This window comes from Convolutriloba macropyga, unplaced genomic scaffold, assembly GCF_964194025.1.
Source record: "Convolutriloba macropyga unplaced genomic scaffold, txConMacr16.3 SCAFFOLD_632, whole genome shotgun sequence".
Classification (NCBI taxonomy): Eukaryota; Metazoa; Xenacoelomorpha; order Acoela; family Convolutidae; genus Convolutriloba; species Convolutriloba macropyga.
The window spans coordinates 33,386-55,699 of NW_027450727.1; the positions used below are offsets into that span (position 1 = coordinate 33,386).

The 22,314-nt window shown below is 35.7% G+C and overlaps 1 protein-coding gene across 1 annotated transcript; it reads right to left on the minus strand.

The window, feature by feature from the left end:
* Positions 1 to 4: 4 nt before the first annotated feature.
* On the minus strand, positions 5 to 21,967 carry LOC142356106 (uncharacterized). Its single transcript, XM_075408075.1, has 4 exons — positions 21,663 to 21,967; positions 4,102 to 4,267; positions 2,992 to 3,156; positions 5 to 383 (listed from the first exon to the last, which is right to left on the minus strand). Exons 1-4 carry the CDS (start codon positions 21,703 to 21,705, stop codon positions 155 to 157), a joined length of 603 nt encoding a protein of 200 aa, XP_075264190.1. The 5' UTR covers positions 21,706 to 21,967; the 3' UTR covers positions 5 to 154.
* Between the last annotated feature and the right edge of the window lie 347 nt (positions 21,968 to 22,314).

A 22,314-nucleotide genomic window follows, 5' to 3' on the forward strand; every position in this document is an offset into this window, starting at 1 on the left:
GCTAATCAAGTGACTCAAAGTGGTAAATTTAAAATAAAACAAAAATCTGTACTGAACATTTTTTGCATCTGTAGTTTTCAATTATTTTCAATTTCTAATAGGTCGAAAGCAGCTACGTCATCGTTACTCATTCTATCTAAGGCTTAATATTAAACTAACAAAATAAGCAGAGTTTATGTTTCTTTCTGTTCATTTCTGTTGTCTCTTCTAATCGAACATGGCTGTCTGGCCTCGGCTGTCTAATAAGGAGGTTCAGTTGCTTTGCTGTCCAGATTAACTCGTTGAATATGGAGTCAATATTCTCAGCTGTTTTTGCCGACACCTCCATGTATCTGATACCAACTGATTGTGCAAATGTAACTGCTGTGCTCGTGAAAATTGTTCTGAAAAATACGCTAACTGCCTAATCGCAAGTTAATTGACGTTAATGAATATTACTACGCCATCAAATCAAGTTATCAAACTCCGAGGCGAAATCGAAGTGTTGAACAAAGAGGGCGATAAGAATCGCGTGGCTGTTAATCTGCACCTGTTGCGATTACAGTTGCTTCACTTAAGACAATGCTTTTAATTGACTAGACTACTGGTTTAGGTGGCTTTTTTGTCTGCACTGTTTATATAGTAAGGGTGGGATAAACTTGTAACCTAATCGCGAGCTTTGCGTTACTTTGGGGTGTAGAGAGCATCCGACGACAGAAGTGAGGGCAAGCAACTACCAGATTAGTAGGAAAAACTAACAGTAACGGAACTAATAAGGGTGTAGCTTTTTGTTTTCAGTTTTCGAGGGGTAACGTTGTTAATTGCTTTCAAACATTTGTAGCAGTTGTACGCAATTTGTCTTACTGCTATGTGACTTTTACCTTGAAACTTTATTCGAGATAAAATTTGACCTTTCGCCCTCAAAAATGGGATAAACAAGTAACGCCCGGATGGCATTATATTATCCTAAAAGAGTCTTTCGGCCTGCTAGACTAAGTATGCGATTCACCGAATCTGTTCTGGAGAAAAATTCATGGCGTGAGGGGCGGAGTTTGACCCCCTCTACACCCCACCCCTGCACAGCGATCCATCCGTAACCTAGTCACTTCGCGCTGCTCTCACCCCACTCCTCTTCAATTAAGTGCAAGCTAGTCTCACAAAAACGAACATTGCTACTGACAAACCAACCGCTCGCCAGCAAATTGAGAGCAACTCTCCCGACGATAATCTGTTTTGTTTGTCTATACGCAACCTTGTGAATTTTAATGTCATCAACTTAAACATGTGATTTAGATTAGACCCTGTATAGATACTTAAGACAAAAATAAACTTAAAAATCACAATTTTCAAAAAGTGAACTCATTTTTCATGTATGTTTGGCATCAATATTTTGCGATTGTCTGGATTTGAAAATTTTTTAAATTGTCGCCATTTGTGTTAATTTTTAGTACAACAATTGTAGAGACGTAGAGTTGGCATATTATAACACAAACGAATACGTTAATTGAAATTTAAGCTAATAAGTTCAGCCAGAAACATGCCTTCACAATTTATAAACTGAAGAAATTTTCAGGACTGAGTAACCTTAGAAGACTGCTATCTGAAGTTTTCAGTATTATCTGTGATTAAGCGGTCTGCTTCTTAGAAAAATTTTTTTCACAGTGAATCTAATGCTGGTTAGGTTCAATTTTAGTTATTGGTAACTGACACACCTGAAAGCTGAAATGAGAGCATATATATCGTGGCTCAAACTTGGTAAATTTAAATATAAATGAATTTAAATTGCTCATTTATCGTGAATTTGATACACAAAAAAAATGATTGAATGAATTGAGCTGTAATTCTTGGCAAGAAATTATTTCTAGGAAGAACAGTTTCTTCTATCCAGTGGATAAAAACGAAGAAACATGATAAAATTAGTGAAATTCAAATTAGTTTATAAGATTTAAACATTTTTTTAAATAAACCAGTTAAACAACGGACAATAAATTTAGCTACTTACAATTAACAGGCTTAACAATTGAAGCAAAATTTTAAAACCTAAGCTTAGTTTAATCTGCTAAAAAGTGGAACCCATGATTTTTATCTTTTTTTTAATGTAACAGGAACTTAAAGGGCTTTATAGATAGAAAAGTGCTAATATGGTGCAAAGATATCTGAAGTATTGTTAAATTAGTGCAAACTTAGACCAAGTAGGATATAAACAGACGGAACAAAAAATATAACACTTTAAATTTTAACGCTCACTTTTACATTTAAGTTCATTGAAAACTACCGTGAAATTGGATTTTATATAATACGACACAAATGAGTCTGAAAATAGACAAAAATTGACTTCTTAGGACTCGGATGCTCAGAAATGTATCAAACTCAACACCTCATAGAATGTATGGAGTTTAAGAGATGCTTATGATATTAAATATCGCTATATGTCATTGCAATAAGTGTTGATACATATTATAGCTACGAAATTAAATACACTTTCCGTTCAAGAAAGAGTACGAAATTCAAAAAATATAATCATTTTTGATTCAAAAATGGCCGAAGGTGCACAAATTCGCTTCTAATAGCCAAATCCAAAATTTCTTTATTTTATTTAAAAGAAAACAGTTTTGAGATTATGACAATTCCATTTCAGCTTTTTGGTTTGTTTTAAGAAGAAGTATAATTCACTCAGAGTTAGCAAAATTAACTTACAAAAAATTTAAGAAAGATGTTTTAAATAGGCGAAAATGCTCAAAGACTAGCCAAATAAACTTAAAAAGTTATCCACAAGAACTCAGTGAGAGCGGACTTTTAAAAAAAGTTACTCTACCCTCGATGAGCAGCTTTCGAATTGCACTTATGCTGAACAAATTTTGTTCTGTAAATATAGCAATTGTTGAAAAACAATTAAGGGTCGCTTGAGTGCCTTTTTTCGGCCGTTAATTGAACTATAATGAGCCTCGAATACCTTATTAAAATATAACTTTTGGCTTAATAGAAGTAAGCTTTGAGCCACACTCTTGTTACCTGTTTGGGAGGTCAACTTTGTTGCCGATGAGTAGGATTGAATACTTTTTTTGAGTGGAAAACAATTCCCCCACCCATTTCTGAGCAGTGAGGAATGAGGTCGAATTTGTGATGTCAAACACTACTATCACAGCCTGCGCATTTCTGTAATAGGTTGAGGCTAAACTGAAACAAAAGTTGGATTTTTTCCGTTTGTGCCCCCCAGTAGGTTATGCGCCCCCAGTTACAGAGCACGTGTCATTACATAGTAAATCATTGTGTAAAAATGTGGCACGTGTGTCTGGGGGTTGCAATTACTATACGGGGGGGGGGGGGGGGGGGGGGGGGGGGATAAACGGAAAAGATCGCAAAAGTTATATGACCGGAAAAACCGAATGTATTGTTTTGTTTGTGTCATTAGTTGCTATGTATTTAGTCATGTCCGCCAAAGTATTTTTTCGGACAGGGCACAGAAAAATCTCAGCGCGAGAACGGACATATTTGTTTTTGCCAACATATTTGGTTCACGATCAGAGCAAATTTTTAGAAGCCGAGCTATATTACTATGATACGAATGCTTATCAGAGAGAAAAGTCTGCTAACCATTTGCTCAATCCTAAAAATCAGCGCTATTTTTGCACCGCACAGTTCGCGCTTTTTTATCTGAAGTAAGAATTTCCATGATAAAAGTGGCATGGTCAGAATATAATCATAGTAAAAACATACAGATTGTAAAAATACTATGAATCAGTGCTGATTTACTGTAAAGCTTTAATCCGGGGAGTTAGGGGTGTCTCGATACGCTTACAAGACAATTTACGGAAAAAGTGGCCTATTTTTTAAGTACTTTTTATTGCCTTTAGATGATATTGCAAATACATTTTAACAGTGTTCATTTAAATGGCAGTTATGCTGTCCATGCTCCGCTTTCAAACAATCATAGAATTTGGCATGATTTCCTAATAGAGAGGAATAATCTTTTTCGTCAGGGCGGCTGAGAGCAATTTAATTGAGACCAGAAATTCACATTAGAAGAATGTTTCACAGGCATTGTAAAGTCTATTTAGAGTATCTCCCCCCCCCCTCCCCCCGCCTGCTCGTGACAATAACTGGATCCAACTGGATTCCCACCTGTGGAACTGTTCCTGTCCAGCTGTGTCCCATATCTGCACCTCATACACTTTATCCTCAATTGCCACCGAGTGCATGAAGAAAGAGGCTCCCACTGTTGGACTAAACTGGCTACTGTCGAAGTTCTTTTTCGTCAGGCGCCAGATCAAACTGGTCTTGCCAACACCTGAAAAAGGGATAACAAGTACATTTTTGCAATATATTTAGTACTCAACAAAAAAGTTTATTCGTTAATCATTGTGGCGGCGAAACTCAGCTAATTGTTTAGACAGGTACATCATCAAGTTTTATTTTTCATAACAAGCTTTGCCCTCGTATTTGTGTTACGTGATCGAAATTCAAGCGAATTTTCAGGGGCCAAAAATTAAGGACGGGTTAATCTTGGAAAGAATCGAAATACGCAATTTATTGGCTTATAAGAGCAAGGGTTCTATGCACACCTAATGCATAAAGAAATTCGAACCGGCGAGTTGGCGTTCGCGCTTTGTGGGCGTCGTGCTTTGACCCTGATAGCCAGCCGGTTATTTCCGAAAGAAATTGGACAGCACTAAACAATGGGAGTGAAGAACGACCCACATAAAGACCTAACAAAACAAATTAGATTTGTGATTAGGATGAAAACGGAAATGAAAAACCTGTAAGTAATCGGATAAAGTGAAAACATCCGAGTATGTAACAAACAACAGTATATATGAAACTCAATAAAAGACACACTTTGAACAACTAAACTCAAGTTCAAAGCCATAAGAACAACAAAACGAAGAATTGTATACATGAGCAAACAAGTCTTTTTATATAAACGCCTATGGCACAAAGGTAAAGTGAACTAACCTGTTTGACACATGAACAAAAACAAGGCGGCTCGGTAATGTGCGATCGCACATAAGGTTCCGACCCCGCTCATCCACAATTTTGGCATAATTGTCTACCAAATGAGGATTAGATGGAAAAACACAAAAAATTCAATTAATTTTCAAACATAGCCGGCAGATTAACATAGCCGGCAGATTTTTCATATCAATTTTTGCCCTCGTATTTGTGTTACGTGATCGAAATTCAAGCGAATTTTCAGGGGCCAAAAATTAAGGACGGGTTAATCTTGGAAAGAATCGAAATACGCAATTTATTGGCTTATAAGAGCAAGGGTTCTATGCACACCTAATGCATAAAGAAATTCGAACCGGCGAGTTGGCGTTCGCGCTTTGTGGGCGTTGTGCTTTGACCCTGATAGCCAGCTGGTTATTTCCGAAAGAAATTGGACAGCACTAAACAATGGGAGTGAAGAACGACCCACATAAAGACCTAACAAAACAAATTAGATTTGTGATTAGGATGAAAACGGAAATGAAAAACCTGTAAGTAATCGGATAAAGTGAAAACATCCGAGTATGTAACAAACAACAGTATATATATGAAACTCAATAAAAGACACACTTTGAACAACTAAACTCAAGTTCAAAGCCATAAGAACAACAAAACGAAGAATTGTATACATGAGCAAACAAGTCTTTTTATATAAACGCCTATGGCACAAAGGTAAAGTGAACTAACCTGTTTGACACATGAACAAAAACAAGGCGGCTCGGTAATGTGCGATCGCACATAAGGTTCCGACCCCGCTCATCCACAATTTTGGCATAATTGTCTACCAAATGAGGATTAGATGGAAAAACACAAAAAATTCAATTAATTTTCAAACATAGCCGGCAGATTAACATAGCCGGCAGATTTTTCATATCAATTTTTGCCCTCGTATTTGTGTTACGTGATCGAAATTCAAGCGAATTTTCAGGGGCCAAAAATTAAGGACGGGTTAATCTTGGAAAGAATCGAAATACGCAATTTATTGGCTTATAAGAGCAAGGGTTCTATGCACACCTAATGCATAAAGAAATTCGAACCGGCGAGTTGGCGTTCGCGCTTTGTGGGCGTTGTGCTTTGACCCTGATAGCCAGCTGGTTATTTCCGAAAGAAATTGGACAGCACTAAACAATGGGAGTGAAGAACGACCCACATAAAGACCTAACAAAACAAATTAGATTTGTGATTAGGATGAAAACGGAAATGAAAAACCTGTAAGTAATCGGATAAAGTGAAAACATCCGAGTATGTAACAAACAACAGTATATATATGAAACTCAATAAAAGACACACTTTGAACAACTAAACTCAAGTTCAAAGCCATAAGAACAACAAAACGAAGAATTGTATACATGAGCAAACAAGTCTTTTTATATAAACGCCTATGGCACAAAGGTAAAGTGAACTAACCTGTTTGACACATGAACAAAAACAAGGCGGCTCGGTAATGTGCGATCGCACATAAGGTTCCGACCCCGCTCATCCACAATTTTGGCATAATTGTCTACCAAATGAGGATTAGATGGAAAAACACAAAAAATTCAATTAATTTTCAAACATAGCCGGCAGATTAACATAGCCGGCAGATTTTTCATATCAATTTTTGCCCTCGTATTTGTGTTACGTGATCGAAATTCAAGCGAATTTTCAGGGGCCAAAAATTAAGGACGGGTTAATCTTGGAAAGAATCGAAATACGCAATTTATTGGCTTATAAGAGCAAGGGTTCTATGCACACCTAATGCATAAAGAAATTCGAACCGGCGAGTTGGCGTTCGCGCTTTGTGGGCGTCGTGCTTTGACCCTGATAGCCAGCCGGTTATTTCCGAAAGAAATTGGACAGCACTAAACAATGGGAGTGAAGAACGACCCACATAAAGACCTAACAAAACAAATTAGATTTGTGATTAGGATGAAAACGGAAATGAAAAACCTGTAAGTAATCGGATAAAGTGAAAACATCCGAGTATGTAACAAACAACAGTATATATATGAAACTCAATAAAAGACACACTTTGAACAACTAAACTCAAGTTCAAAGCCATAAGAACAACAAAACGAAGAATTGTATACATGAGCAAACAAGTCTTTTTATATAAACGCCTAAGGCACAAAGGTAAAGTGAACTAACCTGTTTGACACATGAACAAAAACAAGGCGGCTCGGTAATGTGCGATCGCACATAAGGTTCCGACCCCGCTCATCCACAATTGTGGCATAATTGTCTACCAAATGAGGATTAGATGGAAAAACACAAAAAAAAATCAAGTATTTTTATAAAAAAAACTGGTGCACGAACGAAAAGATAGCCTCCAAAGCAAATAACTCAGTGGAGTGAAAAATGGTGCATTAGATTGATGAGATATGCCGATAATAAGAAAGCGAGCGAAGACGAACGGCAAAATCGAACAACAATAACAAACATTAATTACATCAAAAAATTTATGTCCGTTTTAAAAAACAAAACATAATAACAAAGCCAAAATAGCGTCAGATAAAACTGAAAATAAACAAAATGACTTGTAAATCACCAAAACATGGTTATTCACCAGTTCATAATAAAGCTTTGTAACAATTAGACAAAAAAGAACAGAATTTTTAAAGTGAGAAAATTCGGTGAAAGTTTTTAAAAAAAAAAAACAATTAATTTCAAAGTAATGAAAACCAATAGCAATCAACTAAAACATCCGATAGGTTTACAATTACCAATGCCTCTATAGAAGGGAATTAAGAACTCTTGGTATTCAATTTTTTATGCAGCTACAAAAGAACAGCAAATAGACAACAAACTAAAAACCAATTAAAACTTGACGGAAAATGCTTTGGAAGCCGTAAAGCCATACTTTGGCCCCCAAAAAATGTTCGATTGCAACTTCGCGAACACCAATAATGTATTATGTGGCCGCTCATTTTGAAAATATGCAACAATTAGACAAAACAGATGCAAAATTATGTAATACTTGTTTATTTCGAGAAAAATTTATTTCCAAAGACATAAAAGCCATTAATTACAAAATGAAAAATTTAAATAGATTCGTCTATTCTTCCAAAGGAAGCCCCTAAGACCTGCACTTATCCACAATATGTCTTACGTCTTCAAAAAGAACGTCAAGTATGACAGAAATCAAAACTTCATTTACTTTTTTTTTGTAAAAAACCCTTGTGGAAGCCAGTAAAGTCATAACGAATTCGTTAAAAAAACATTATATTTTGTGACACCAATCCCTTTTAACACCTTCCCTTGACAAAATAATGTCATCGTTGGCCTTTAATTAACGAGATCAGGTAACAAACAGACAATAAAAGAAACAAAATTGCGAAATTGAAATGTTTTTTTTTTTCATTTTGGAAAACAATTGTTTTCAAAGTCATGAAAGCACATTATCTATCTTCTAATATCATAACATCGGCTCATCAACTCTTCCAGGAAAAGCCAATCAAACCGGGTCATTGTACAGGAAATTAAATACGACTAAAAAGACAAAGTAAAAACGACAGTTAAAGACAAAATTAAAAAAATTTCAATTAAATTCTTCTTTGAGAAATTACTGTCTAACTGGTAAAGAACCACAATCTATATCTTTAAGGATTTAAATAGTGTCAATTGTGCGTTATCTTCAACGCGAAAATTGTTGTATATGAACTGACAATAACCTGATAATTTGACAAAACTAGAAAACATGAAATATGGTCAAATACCTAAAAATTAAAAAAAAAATTTGTGAAATCTAGTAGTATCAAAGCCAGAACACCACAACTTGAGGTGTAAAAACGCAATAAAGACTAAATTTGAATTCAGCAGAAAGAAGGAGCATTCTTTGATTGCTGACACTAAGCTACAAGTTGACCAAATTAAGAGAAAAAAGGAGGCAAAGTTCAATAAGCCATTTTTTAATTAAAAATCAAATACTTTAATAGTCAAATCGACCATAAGCTTTCAAGCAATCAATTAGATGAATTAATTAGGAGATAAATTCAAGCTAATAAGGAAACCAATAGGACCTATCACTAGTGAGCTTTGATTCGAAATGTTCTGTTACTTGATTAATATAAAAAAGATCGAAATTTTTTTAATAAAAAACAGACTGACAACAATCCGAATTATTTTTGGATTGTAACGGTCCAAGATTGGTACAGAACTAGTCCTGCTGATGCTAATTGTCCATTAGGAATATTTAACTTTTGGAATGTCATTGATATAGATATTTTGTCAATTAAAGAATCAAAAATAAATGCTGCTTTTTTGATAATCATCGAATAAAGTTAGCAAAAAACGGCAAAGTTTTTTCTTTACAGAGCGCTCTCAGCGGAATTTGAAGTAGAATTAGCCCCATTTTCAGTCTACAAAGATTGTGTTAGTGGTGTTTGGTTGTGCACTTCTTTTGAAATGTGAAATATTTAGCCGGAATTTGTGACAAAAAAATCAATGAAAATAGCCGACAATATATTTTGTCTTTAAACGTAAAATCAACAATATTTTCTTGAAAAATTTTATTACATTTTATGGAAATCTGCGAAATTTTAGTCAAAAATTCCGAAAAAGATGAATGAAATCAACGGAATTCACTCTATTTTCTCGAAGGTTTAAACCTCGATATCTCACTGTCAAAAACGATAATAAAAAAATCTTTTTAATTCCATATTCTACGCTGGACAAGCTTTCTAATAATACCAGCCTCAACTCTCTACAATGAATATATCGATCGGCCAAAATTGACTGAACAAAAAAACCCATTTGAGTATATAGTTCCTCGCCCCTCAAGAGGGGTCGGAACAACAAGTTGCTCCGCGAGTTAACTCCAGCAGTTATCTAGTATATTTGCAACGCAAATTCAAGCATGCAAACAGCAGGTACAAAATGGCTCAGTCAGAAGAAACCACTCAAATATATCTGAAAAAGCGGCCTATTTCTGACATTTTTGAATTTTTTCAATAACTTCGTAATTTTGTACCGGCTATTTGTATGCTTCAATTCGAGATAAAAGCGAACAAAATAAGTGCTAAAAATAATTCAGAGAGCAAATTTTAATTATCGATTTACGAAATTGGCAACGTTGAGCGAGCATTCAACCTAAGGTTTAATGAAAATCTCGATCTTCAAACATTTTAATCATGAAAACAGATTGAACAACTAAACTCAAGTTCAAAGCCATAAGAACAACAAAACGAAGAATTGTATACGTGAGCAAACAAGTCTTTTTATATAAACGCTTATAGCACAAAGGTAAAGTGAACTATCCCGTTTGAAACATGAACAAAAACAAGGCGGCTCGGCAATGTGCGATCGCGCATAAGGTTCCGACCCCACTCATCCACAATTTTGGCATAAATGTTTACCAAATGAGGAACAGATGGAAGAAATGTTTTTTTTTTCATTTTGGAAAACAATTGTTTTCAAAGTCAAGAAAGCACATTATCTATCTTCTAATATCATAACATCGGCTCATCAATTCGTCCAGGAAAAACCAATCAAACCGTGTCATTGTACAAGAAATTAAATACGACTAAAAAGACAAAGTAAAAACGAAGGTTAAAGACAAAATTTAAAAAATTCAATTAAATTCTTCGAGAAAGTACTGTCGAAGCGCAAAGAACAACAATCTATATCTTTAAGGATTTATTTATTATCAATTGTGTTGTACGTTATTTTGAACGCCAAAAATGTGATATATGAACTGACAATAACGTGATAATTTTACAAAACTAGAAAACATGAAAAATGGGCAAATAACTAAAAATTAAAAAAAAACTTGTGAAATCTAGTAGTATCCAAGCCAAAACACCATAATTTAAGCCGTAAAACCGCAATACAGACTAAATTCAGCCGAAAGAATGGAGCACTCTTTGATTGCTGACACTAAGCTACAAGTTGACCAAAATAAGAGAAAAATGGAGGCAAAATTCAAAACGCCATTTTTTATTTAAAAATTAAATATTTTAAAAGTCAAAAAGACCATAAGCTTTCAAGCAATCAACTAGATAAAATAATTTCGAGCTAATGAGCAAGCCAATAGGACCTATCACGAGTGAGTTTTGATTTGAAATGTTCTGTTAATTATTTAATATCAAAAAATCGAATTTTTTTTTAAAAACCGACTGACGACAATCCGAATTACTTTAGGATTGTAACGGTCCAAGATAGGTACAGAACTAGTCCTGCTAATGTTGATTGTCCACTAAGAATATTTAATTTTTGGAATAACATTGATATAGATGTTTTGTTAGTTAAAAAATCAAAAATAAATGCTGCGTTTTTGATAATCATCGAATAAAGCTAGCAAAAAACGGCAAATTTTTATTTACAGAGCACTCTCAACGGAATTTGAATTCGAATTAGCCCCCTTTTTAGTCTACAAAGATTGTGTTAGTGGTGTTTGGGTGTGCACTTCCTTCAAATTGAATCAGAGTGGACTAAAGAAACTTATTTCGTGCTGTTTTTGATGAAAAAGTCTGAATTTTGTGAAATATTTAGACGGAATTTGTGACAAAATAATTCAATGAAAATAGCCGACAATTTATTTTGTCTTTAAACGTAAATTCAACAACATTTTCTTGAAAAATTTCATTAATTTTTATCAAAATTGGCGAAATTTTAGTAAAAAAATTCCGATAAAAAGTGAATGAAATCAACGGAATTCACTCTATTTTCTCGAAAATTTAATCCTCGATATCTCCCTGTCAAAAAGAAAAATAAAAAAAATCTTTTCAGTTCCATATTCTACGCTGGACAAGCTTTCTAATGATAACAGTCTCAACTCTCTGCGATGAATATATCGATCGGCCAAAAACGACTGAACAAAAAAAACCCATTTGAGTATATAGTTCCTCCCCCCTCAATACCTCAAGAGGGGTCGGAAAAATTTAGAGCAAGTTCACAACAAAAGAGCAATTGAACTAAATTGATAACTTGTATCGATAAGTTAACACAGAACTTTTCAAATGCTGACTTTCTAAAGCATCCAAGAAAACATTCCGGAATACAAGATACTTTCAGTGTGAGAAACAAGCATGCAATTACAAAACAAAGATGAATGTGATGATCGGTGTTAACGCTATTAACGATAAGATATGGAAAAGCCATGATTTTCATTTTTAATCAGTTTATGTCTACGTTCTTTATTTTTTTTTGGTTTTCACCCTTGTTCACCGTAATCTTTAAGACGAAAATGTATTTGCGAAGCTACAGACTGTTTAGACCAAGATACCAACCGAGCGATGTGTTTCAAACTTATATATATATATATATATGTATATATATACCGAAACCTTTATGTGTACCTAATTATCAATCTACCCTCTATTTTAATATTCATATCATACATATCATAACTAATGTTATGACTTCTTTTTATTCACGTATAGATATGTTCCCGCTAGCCTACCAAATTATTTCATATTTTGTTCACAGTATTTTATTATAAGTAATCATAATCTCGATTATCAATCTGAATTCAAGTTGCTTCTTTAAACGCTCTTAAATTACTCAAGTCAAATTCTAGCTTGGATTCGCACCTACCCCACAAGCTCCACAGAAATCATCCATACCCCCTAGTTCTGAAGACCAAACTGAAGGCCGTAAACGAAAACGAACCGAGTTCTACGGTTTTACCGAAGCGGATATTTCCCCAACCAGTTCCTTGGCTTCTACAAGCTCAGCGAAACCAAACAAACGAAAAACCAAGAAGGACAAGAAAGGTCTTACAACCGAAAATTCCGTAGTTGAACTTATTCAAGATGCAGAGCAGTCAAGAATTCCATCACCACCCCGGCCTGATCTGCAATTAGGACAGACTTCACCACCTGATCCCCGAATCAGATATTATGAATATGAACAGGAACGTGAAATGTCAGTGTGGGACGCTGAAAATGAAATCTATTGAGAAGTTAAAACTTTGCAAACTTTGATAAACTACAGCATCACATTTCCTTTATGCATTTGCCTTGCGTTTCCCTTTTTCAATGTGTATATCTAACGTAATTTATTTCATTTGCTGTTTAATTTCAATTTATAATTTGTTCATGTATTCGCTCCGCGAATCCACTTCGTTATGCACGTGCAATTGAAATTCTTTCTCTCATTTTGTTCATATACATGCTATAATTTTACAATGTACTCGCTCTGCAAATCCAATCTTATTTGGATTTTCTAATTTATTGCGCGGTAATTGCTATTCCAATTTCTCAATACAATAATCACCTACATATGCTTTGCATATACTTTAATCTTGTTGTTCATTAAACTTAAACATTTTGCAATACCTTTCCATTCTACTTTATGTTGTGTTCAACCAATTTAGTATTTCTTTGTGTTGATTTTAAAATTGTAAATGCATTTAAAATTTTTTTGTCATGGGGGAAATGTGATTCATATGAATACCTATATATATCGAAACCTTTATGTGTACCTAATTATCAATCTACCCTCTATTTTAATATTCATATCATGAATATCATAACTAAGGTTATGACTTCTTATTATTCACGTATAAATATGTTCCCGCTAGTCTCCTAAATTATTTCATATTTTGTTCACAGTATTTTATTATAAGTAATCATAATCTCGATTATCAATCTGAATTCAAGTTGCTTCTGTAAACGCTCTAAAATTACTCAAGTCAAATTCTAGCTTGGATTCGCACCGCGATTCCATTCAGCAAATCTAGTAAAACACGCTTATTTACGGATTCGCTTCGCGATTCCTGTATAACTTTTGAGATAGTGTATTCGCGACACTTCTCTAACTCTGTTAGCTAAATTCAAATATAACATGGCGCAGTCAACAATAAAGGACAGCGGCAAATCTCCACTCGGAATTCAACCCATCTGGGAAAAGGCAACCCTAGAGCCCCCACTTCGATGGGAATATTGGAGGACGCAACTAAAACTTGCAATTCTTGCTCGCGAAGGAATTGAAGTGGATGTTCTATTAGCCGATCCTCCAGAGAATGTTATTCTGCCTCCTGAACCGGCTTATGAAGACGCAGTCGAAAACCCGACAGCACAATCAGAACGAGATCGACGCACCCGTAACGAAGAGGCAAAATAGCGTGGAAGAATCATTGTCAACGCATTGAAGCGGTAGGCATATTATGCGGAGATAAACCGTGGAAACTCTGTGATCGAAAAGCATCTTCATTGGTGTACTTGAGTCTGGGAACGGAAGGGCGACGAGTATTTAATTCGAAAAACTCGACTGTCAATCTAGATGAAATTTCAACAAAAAAATTTTGGGATGTTTTGAATATAACTTTCATTCAACATAACTTTTGACCGATATTTCTTTCTTACACGGAAACAGCAAAAGGGAGAACCGATTGAGAAATTCTATGGTCATCTCAAAGAACTTTCGGCGAATTGTGATCTAGGAGAAAAAGGGGGATACTATAATCAGAGACGTTTTCATCGCAAACATGCAAAATGAAGATATTCAAAAAGAACTTCTAAAAGAAGCGGTCGAACCCGACAAAGCATTAGCAATAGCAATCAAAATTGAAATGGGTACCCTCAATCAACTCAAAATGAACGCAAACAAAACTGAGTTCAACTCAACCGTTAATCAAGTACAACGGATGCGCATCGCGAATGCTACTCCCTTTTCCACTATGAACATCACCGCACGGAAAAAGCCCACAACTTGTCATTTCTGTGGAATGAATTGGACTCCTGAACACCGCAATAGATGTCCTGCCCGAGGAAAGAAATGTAATAACTGTGGCATTGAGAATCACTTCGCAAAGGTTTTGTCGAAAACCTAAAGACCCCAATTCGTACCCAAAACCTAAGCCACGGGTCAAAAATGTAGAAAAAGATGACCAAGCTGAGGACGTCAATCAAATTTTGGCTGATTTTGACCCCGATTTGGAATCAAACTACTCATCAGATGAAGATAATTGTGTAGCTGCAGTATTCTGGACAGACTTCACAACTTCTGTGGAAGCGATCAATCTTACTGTAGTGCTTGGAAATACAGCAACGAATGTCTTGCTGGATTCGGGTAGCGTATGCACAATAATAAATGAATCATTGGCAAATTCAATTGTTTCCCAAGACTCAAATTCGAAGTGGATACGCGAGGCGAATCCCAAACAATTGAAAAATTTCTCTAACGAGCCTATTCATACGCTCGGCATTCTTCACACTTCGATTCAAAGCAAAAATTGGTACGCGAATCCAATAGAAATTCAAGTAGTGACGGATGGTCATCGCCCACTGTTGGTTAGAGATTTGTTTCTGCTCTCGGACTCTCAATTCAACAATCAAATAATCAAACAACAATCAACCAGGTAGAACAAGAAAACTGTCCAATCAAAAAACAGATTGCAATTGATTTTCCTGACCTAATCTCCAGAATTGGTAAGTCCAGAGTACATATGGTTCGTTCAAAAATTTTATAGAAACTATACCCCATCACACCAAAAAGGTCGTCGTGTTCCTATAAATCTGTTAGACAAGGTATGTGTCGAGTTGAAGAAATTTTCAGAACAAGGACATATTGAAAAACTACAAGAATGCTCTGACAAAAACTTTATTTCTCCTATCGTAATCACAGTTAAGAAGGACAAATCCGTAAAGTTAGCTCTTGATTCGAAAGCTTTGAACAAAGCAATACACAAAAATACGTATCAAGTGCCAAATATAGATAGCCTTATCGATTCGATTTCACAACACATTTATGACTCTAATCATGGAGCAGATGTTTAGTTTTCGACGATTGACTTAAAATACGCATATAGTCAATTAAACTTGCATCCGGATACCGCACGACATTGTAATTTCAATATCATTTGTGGCGACGCAACGGGTACGTATCGTTTTAAAACGGAATTTTATGGTCTTACGGATATGCCGGCAGAGTTTGAAAAGGCGATGGATTACACACTGGTTGGTTTGTCTAACACATACTGTTTTCTTGATGATATAATTGTGGTTAGCAAAGGTAATAAGGAATCGCACCTCAAATACGTTTACAACTGCCTGCAGAAACTCGAGGCTGATAATCTCCGAATTAATTTAAGTAAATGTCACTTCGCAAAACATCAGAAAAATTGGCTTGGTTTCACATTTTCACAAAGTGGTGTTAAACCTATAGAGTCTAAAACAGCAGCAATTGCTGACATCAAAGCTCCTAAAACATTGAAACAATTACGATCATTCCTAGGTAGCGTTCATCATTTAAGTAAATTTATTCCTAATCTTGCCAAAATATGCCACCCTCTTCGGCCTTTATTAAAGAAAAGTGAAAAATTTATTTGGAATGAAAATCACCAAACACATTTCGAGCATATCAAAACTGCCATTGCTAACGCTACAGAAAAAAAGTCAATTTAACCCGACAATGGAAACGCGAATCAAATGTGACGCATCTTGCCAAATTTTAGGCGCTGCGCTTGAGCAACTAGATTGTGAAGGGTCGAAAACGGTGGCTCTTGCAATTCGTTTTCTTAATAGCAATGAAGAACGTTATAGTATAAATGAACTAGAATTGCTTGGTGTGGTTTGGGCCATTGAATATTTTAAATATTATTTATCTGGGAAGAATTTTACAGTCTTGACAGACCACAGAGAACTTCTTTCAGTCTTAAAATCTCACCGTTCCAATAAATCCTACAATAGCAGATTAACACGATGGATCGATCGTTTGTTACCCTTTGATTTTAATATAGAGCATATTCCTGGCACTAGAATGGGTTTAGTTGATTATATTTCGCGTCAACCGAATCAAAAAGCAAAAAGCATCACTCAATATGATGAGGAATTCATGGTAGCAACAATTGCCCGCATTCGCGACGCAATTACATCTTTATTTAAGCACTCAAATAAAATTCCTTTCCATAAGTGGCACACGAACAGCAAATAAAAATTACAAGTACACAAGACGCGCGTCCACTCTTGCAAACCTGCTAAAAGTAGCACGCATAATTCAAATGCCTCAAATAATTCACTCACTACTCGAGCACAAGTAAATAATTACAATTCAAAATTCATTTCTTGCTTTAATTGCCACGCAAATCACTTGCTCAAATCTGATACTGCACTCGCATCGCAAATTCAGTCGCAAAATTTTCATTGTAATGCAACCGCAAATTTCAAGCAAAAAGTACAACATATCACAAAGTCAGCAAACGAAGCATCGCAAAATAATCCCCTCGCTTCGCCACAAACCCCAAGAGTGACATTCCGCACCCAATCTACACCAATAACAACTACAAGCGCCAGACCCAGCAACACCCAAGCCTCATCATCACCCGAAGATCATGACATTGAGCTATCCCGGGAGGAGATCTTTGAGAATAATCTCAACCAACTGTTTACAAAGCCATTCCTCGCAGTTCTCACCGGCAAGGACGCGGTGCTGAAGGAAATTCGGGACTGCGTCATCCAGGACGACGAGGCCCGATGTAAAGAGGTCAGCCCGTACATACATTCCTTCTGGACGGATCTTCATGTAAAATCCGGCTGCCTCTGTGTCGACCAACGTGTTTCTATACCAAACTCAATCAAAGAAGCTGTGCTAGAATCCAATCACATGACACATCCCGGTAGCTGGGGAATGATCTCCATTTCTCAATACGCATGGTGGCCATACATGCACAGGGAAATCTTGGCCAAAACTTCAGATTGCGTTCCGTGTACGGATATTGGTAAGAATCTCAAACCTATTATTCCAAAATCTAAATGGCATCCACACAAAGCTTGTCAAGAACCTAATGAAGAAATACAAATTGATTTTGGGGGTCCGATAATTAACGATAAAGATAAAGATTTTTATTTCATAACATGTATTGATCGTTATTCCAAGTATCCGACAGTTAGAATATTTGACAATGCTAATGGGGTAAATGTAGTAAAATTTCTCCGTGACTACGCATATACTCATGGAATCCCGCGAACGATACGTTTAGACCAAGCAACTTGTCTTGTAGGTAAACAAGTTACGAACTACTGTAATGAAAATATTATTAACATTCTCGACGCTCCGGTTGGTGATCATAGAGCTATTGGATTGGTGGAGCGAATGATCCAAACAATAAAAGGACGTTTATCTTGTATGAAAGCTGAAAATAAAGATACATTCTCAACGTCCAAAGCGATTAAACAAATAGTTTCTGATTTACGGTTAACAAAACAGAAAACGACAAAGATAACACCGTTTGAAGCTCATTTCGGCCGTCCTGCAAATACTCCTTTAAGGAATATTAGCACAGTTCCATCAAGTTTAAATTTAACTTATGAAAAAATTATTAATCACTATTTAGATGCTGATACAGTTCCTGCTGATGATTTCCTGGATGAAGCTGGATGGCTCAGTCTTAAGAGAAGTGACACGGAGGTCGGAAAAAACATGTGCCAGTCATCATTAGACGCAGGCCAGCGTTATTGCAATTCTGATAACAAGGAATCCCGATTCATTACCCACCCGCAACTCACAGACCCTATACCTCGAACGGAACAGTCACTCAACGTTAAATTGGCCCGAAAACTCCCAAACAAGAAGCGAGCAAATTGACAACTAGCAGGTCTCTATGAGGTCCTTAAACCAGGATCATTTGTGACGAAGTCATCGCCAACAACAACCATAATTAACGAGCCAGGACGACCCCCAGTAAAAGTTCGTGACAGTGACCTTGCAAAATTTGGAACGAGAGCCGAAAGATCTACGAACCTCTGGACATATGCGCAACGACGCCCCGCGCCATATGAACAAACAACAGAAACCAAGATTGCTAAGCACAGTAACGACCCGAGGAAACAAAAAAGGGGCGAAATAAAGATCCGACACCGACAACGTGATACTACATCTGTGGTCTCATCAGTGAATTCAAATGTTTCACGTGCTTTGACAGTGCGTAAACCAGTCAAGCCACAACTTAAACGTCGTTGCAACACTAATCCAAATGAATCGAACAAGAACGCAACGAGTTAATTCAGACCAACCATTAATTCCAATTGTACCGGCTCCACCTGCACCTACCCCACAAGCTCCACAGACATCATCCATACCCCCTAGTTCTGAAGACCAAACTGAAGGCCGTAAACGAAAACGAACCGAGTTCTACGGTTTTACCGAAGTGGATATTTCCCCAACCAGATCCTTGGCTTCTACAAACTCAGCGAAACCAAACAAACGAAAAACCAAGAAGGACAAGAAAGGTCTTACAACCGAAAATTCCGTAGTTGCACTTATTCAAGATGCAGAGCAGTCAAGAATTCCATCACCACCCCGACCTGATCTGCAATTAGGACAGACTTCACCACCTGATCCCCGAATCAGATATTATGAATATGAACAGGAACGTGAAATGTCAGTGTGGGACGCTGAAAATGAAATCTATTGAGAAGTTAAAACTTTGCAAACTTTGATAAACTACAGCATCACATTTCCTTTATGCATTTGCCTTGCGTTTCCCTTTTTCAATGTGTATATCTAACGTAATTTATTTCATTTGCTGTTTAATTTCAATTTATAATTTGTTCATGTATTCGCTCCGCGAATCCACTTCGTTATGCACGTGCAATTGAAATTCTTTCTCTCATTTTGTTCATATACATGCTATAATTTTACAATGTACTCGCTCTGCAAATCCAATCTTATTTGGATTTTCTAATTTATTGCGCGGTAATTGCTATTCCAATTTCTCAATACAATAATCACCTACATGTGCTTTGCATATACTTTAATCTTGTTGTTCATTAAACTTAAACATTTTGCAATACCTTTCCATTCTACTTTATGTTGTGCTCAACCAATTTAGTATTTCTTTGTGTTGATTTTAAAATTGTAAATGCATTTAAAATTTTTCTGTCATGGGGGAAATGTGATTCATATGAATACCGATATATATATATATATATATATATATATATATATATATCGAAACCTTTATGTGTACCTAATTATCAATCTACCCTCTATTTTAATATTCATATCATACATATCATAACTAAGGTGATGACTTCTTATTATTCACGTATAAATATGTTCCCGCTAGTCTACTAAATTTTTTCATATTTTGTTCACAGTATTTTATTATAAGTAATCATAATCTCGATTATCAATCTGAATTCAAGTTGCTTCTGTAAACGCTCTTAAATTACTCAAGTCAAATTCTAGCTTGGATTCGCACCGCGATTCCATTCAGCAAATCTAGTAAAACACGCTTATTTACGGATTCGCTTCGCGATTCCTGTATAACTTTTGAGATAGTGTATTCGCGACACTACTCTAACTCTGTTCGCTAAATTCAAATATAACACTGTCTTTCAGAAAAGGGGTTGTTTGTTTGAGTTTTTTTAACTAGATCAATCAGGAAATTTGCTTCTATTATGGTTTATTTACATTCTCCGATATTTTCAACTTCTTCCGTAACATTGTTGTTTTTTCATTTGCGTTTTCATCATAATCACAAATCTTTTCTTGGTTGGTGTTGATTATTTTATGTGGATCGGTCTAGACGCCCATTTTTTTCAGTGCTATCCAATGTATTTCAAAAATAGCCGGCCGGCTATGACGACCAAAGCGTGACACCCTTGTTGTGCCTTCACCAACTCATAGGGTCTAAGTTGATTATGATTTGTATTTCATTTCGAGCTGAAATATATCCTAACGCAGTTTAAATTATTCTCTAGAGTTTGTTATTAGGTGTGCTTAGAAATCCTGCTCCGATTAGCCAATCCTGCTTTCAGTTTTTTGGCCCTTGAAGTTTCTCTGGCGCTTCGATCACGGTACAAAAATGATGCCGGAGAAAGTTGTTTATGAAACATGAAACTTAGTGTTTGAGTTTTCTCAGCAATCAGCTGAGCTTCGCCAAATCTGATCCTAAATGGACACTTAGCTCTCTTCAATTGATTTCGCTAGTAACTTTAAAGCTCCTTCATCATTTTCTTACGTTTATAATGATTTCAATAATTGAACGGCTTCGGGTACTATTTTAGAAAATCTGTCACTCCACATATAATTTTTGTTTCAACTAGAAGATATGCCAAAAGAGCGTTCGAATCAATTTTACTACAGAATTCAATTTTTTCAACATTTAAGAATTTTTTAAAATTTCGTATATCACGGTCCAATTATAACGAGCTGACATATGAGAGCTAAATGATATTTGAGGCCAAATTCGTTAACTTTAATGAGCTGTCCAAAACTTTATTATTTGCCTTTTTACTCTTTGGAAAACTTTTGAATGGATCATTCATTAGTTTTATTTATGTTGATACGGGAAAAATATGCAGCTATGGTTTTTGATCGAAGAAAGGCTACTGTTCAAAAGTAGAGGACAGGTTTCCTTTGTAAATTTATACGCCATCCTTACGGTCTATTTTTCAGAAAATCTCAGCTTGTTTACATATTTAGTTCCGGACTACTTTTTTTCGGACCACAGTAAAGTGGCTGTTTGCAAACAACAAACAGGATCACTAATCCAAAAAGTTAAAATCGAAAGTAATGAAAATTAATTTCTTGGCTTTACTAAATTTTGATCTATTCTGTTTCCCAGCTTAGTGGGTATATAACTTACACCCCCCGCCCACGTACTATTTATATATAGAAACGTGCCGTATAGCAACATAAATTTTTTAAAGCTGGGGCATAAAAAACTTTGAGCGGCGGGACAGAATTGATCATACGTAAAGTAATTAAATAATTCCAGTCATGCAACTTGAAGTTTAATTTAGTGGGTTGATAGACTTAAAACTTAAACTTACCCGAGTCGCCCAGGAGAGCCAATCTCACTTCCGTTTTGGCCATTGTTTACCAGTTTAACAGAGATAACTCTGTTTTAGCAAGTTTTTCGTCCTGCAAACTTTTTTCTATAAAATTTCTCAAAAACTGCTTTTTCTCTTAACGCACAGCAATAAAAAATATATAGAAATTGAATTTATTTAGTCGAATTTCAATTCAACAATGAGAATAATAAATTCTGATCTGTTACAATCAGTTCATTTTGTCATATTAAGCATTTAGTTGATCGATTAGTTGTACGTTTAAACGAACATAGTAAATGATTCAACTATCTACAGTTCAAAGTTTTAAGGTCAACTTATGACTGTTGGGTGGTTGTCTAACATGCTGGTCATCACATCTTGGAACATTGCAACGAATGAGTAGTCGTTCAATAATCAGTACTGTCAAAATAATTGAACAATGTATTGTTTAGTCTACTTAGATCAAGTCTTGATAGACGTATAAGAAATTCGAATCGAAATGGTCTGATTAAAACTGAGAATAGGACAGCCATAAAACCATTACGTCATGAGAAAAGTACTGTCTGGACTAATAGACTCCATGAGAAAACAATTGTTCCGACTTAGTGTGGGTATGAAATATATACACTCTAGCATTTTTTGTTGGGTGAAT

Bases quoted from the DNA above. Each gene is read 5' to 3' on its own strand.
- LOC142356106 (XM_075408075.1), bottom strand. From the start codon at position 21,705: ATGGCCAAAACGGAAGTGAGATTGGCTCTCCTGGGCGACTCGG. The intron at 4,268-21,662 runs GTAAGTTTAAGT...TCCCTTTTTCAG, and splicing joins GGCTCTCCTGGGCGACTCGG to GTGTTGGCAAGACCAGTTTG. The intron at 3,157-4,101 runs GTGGGAATCCAG...CTTTTGTTTCAG, and splicing joins GGACAGGAACAGTTCCACAG to TTTAGCCTCAACCTATTACA.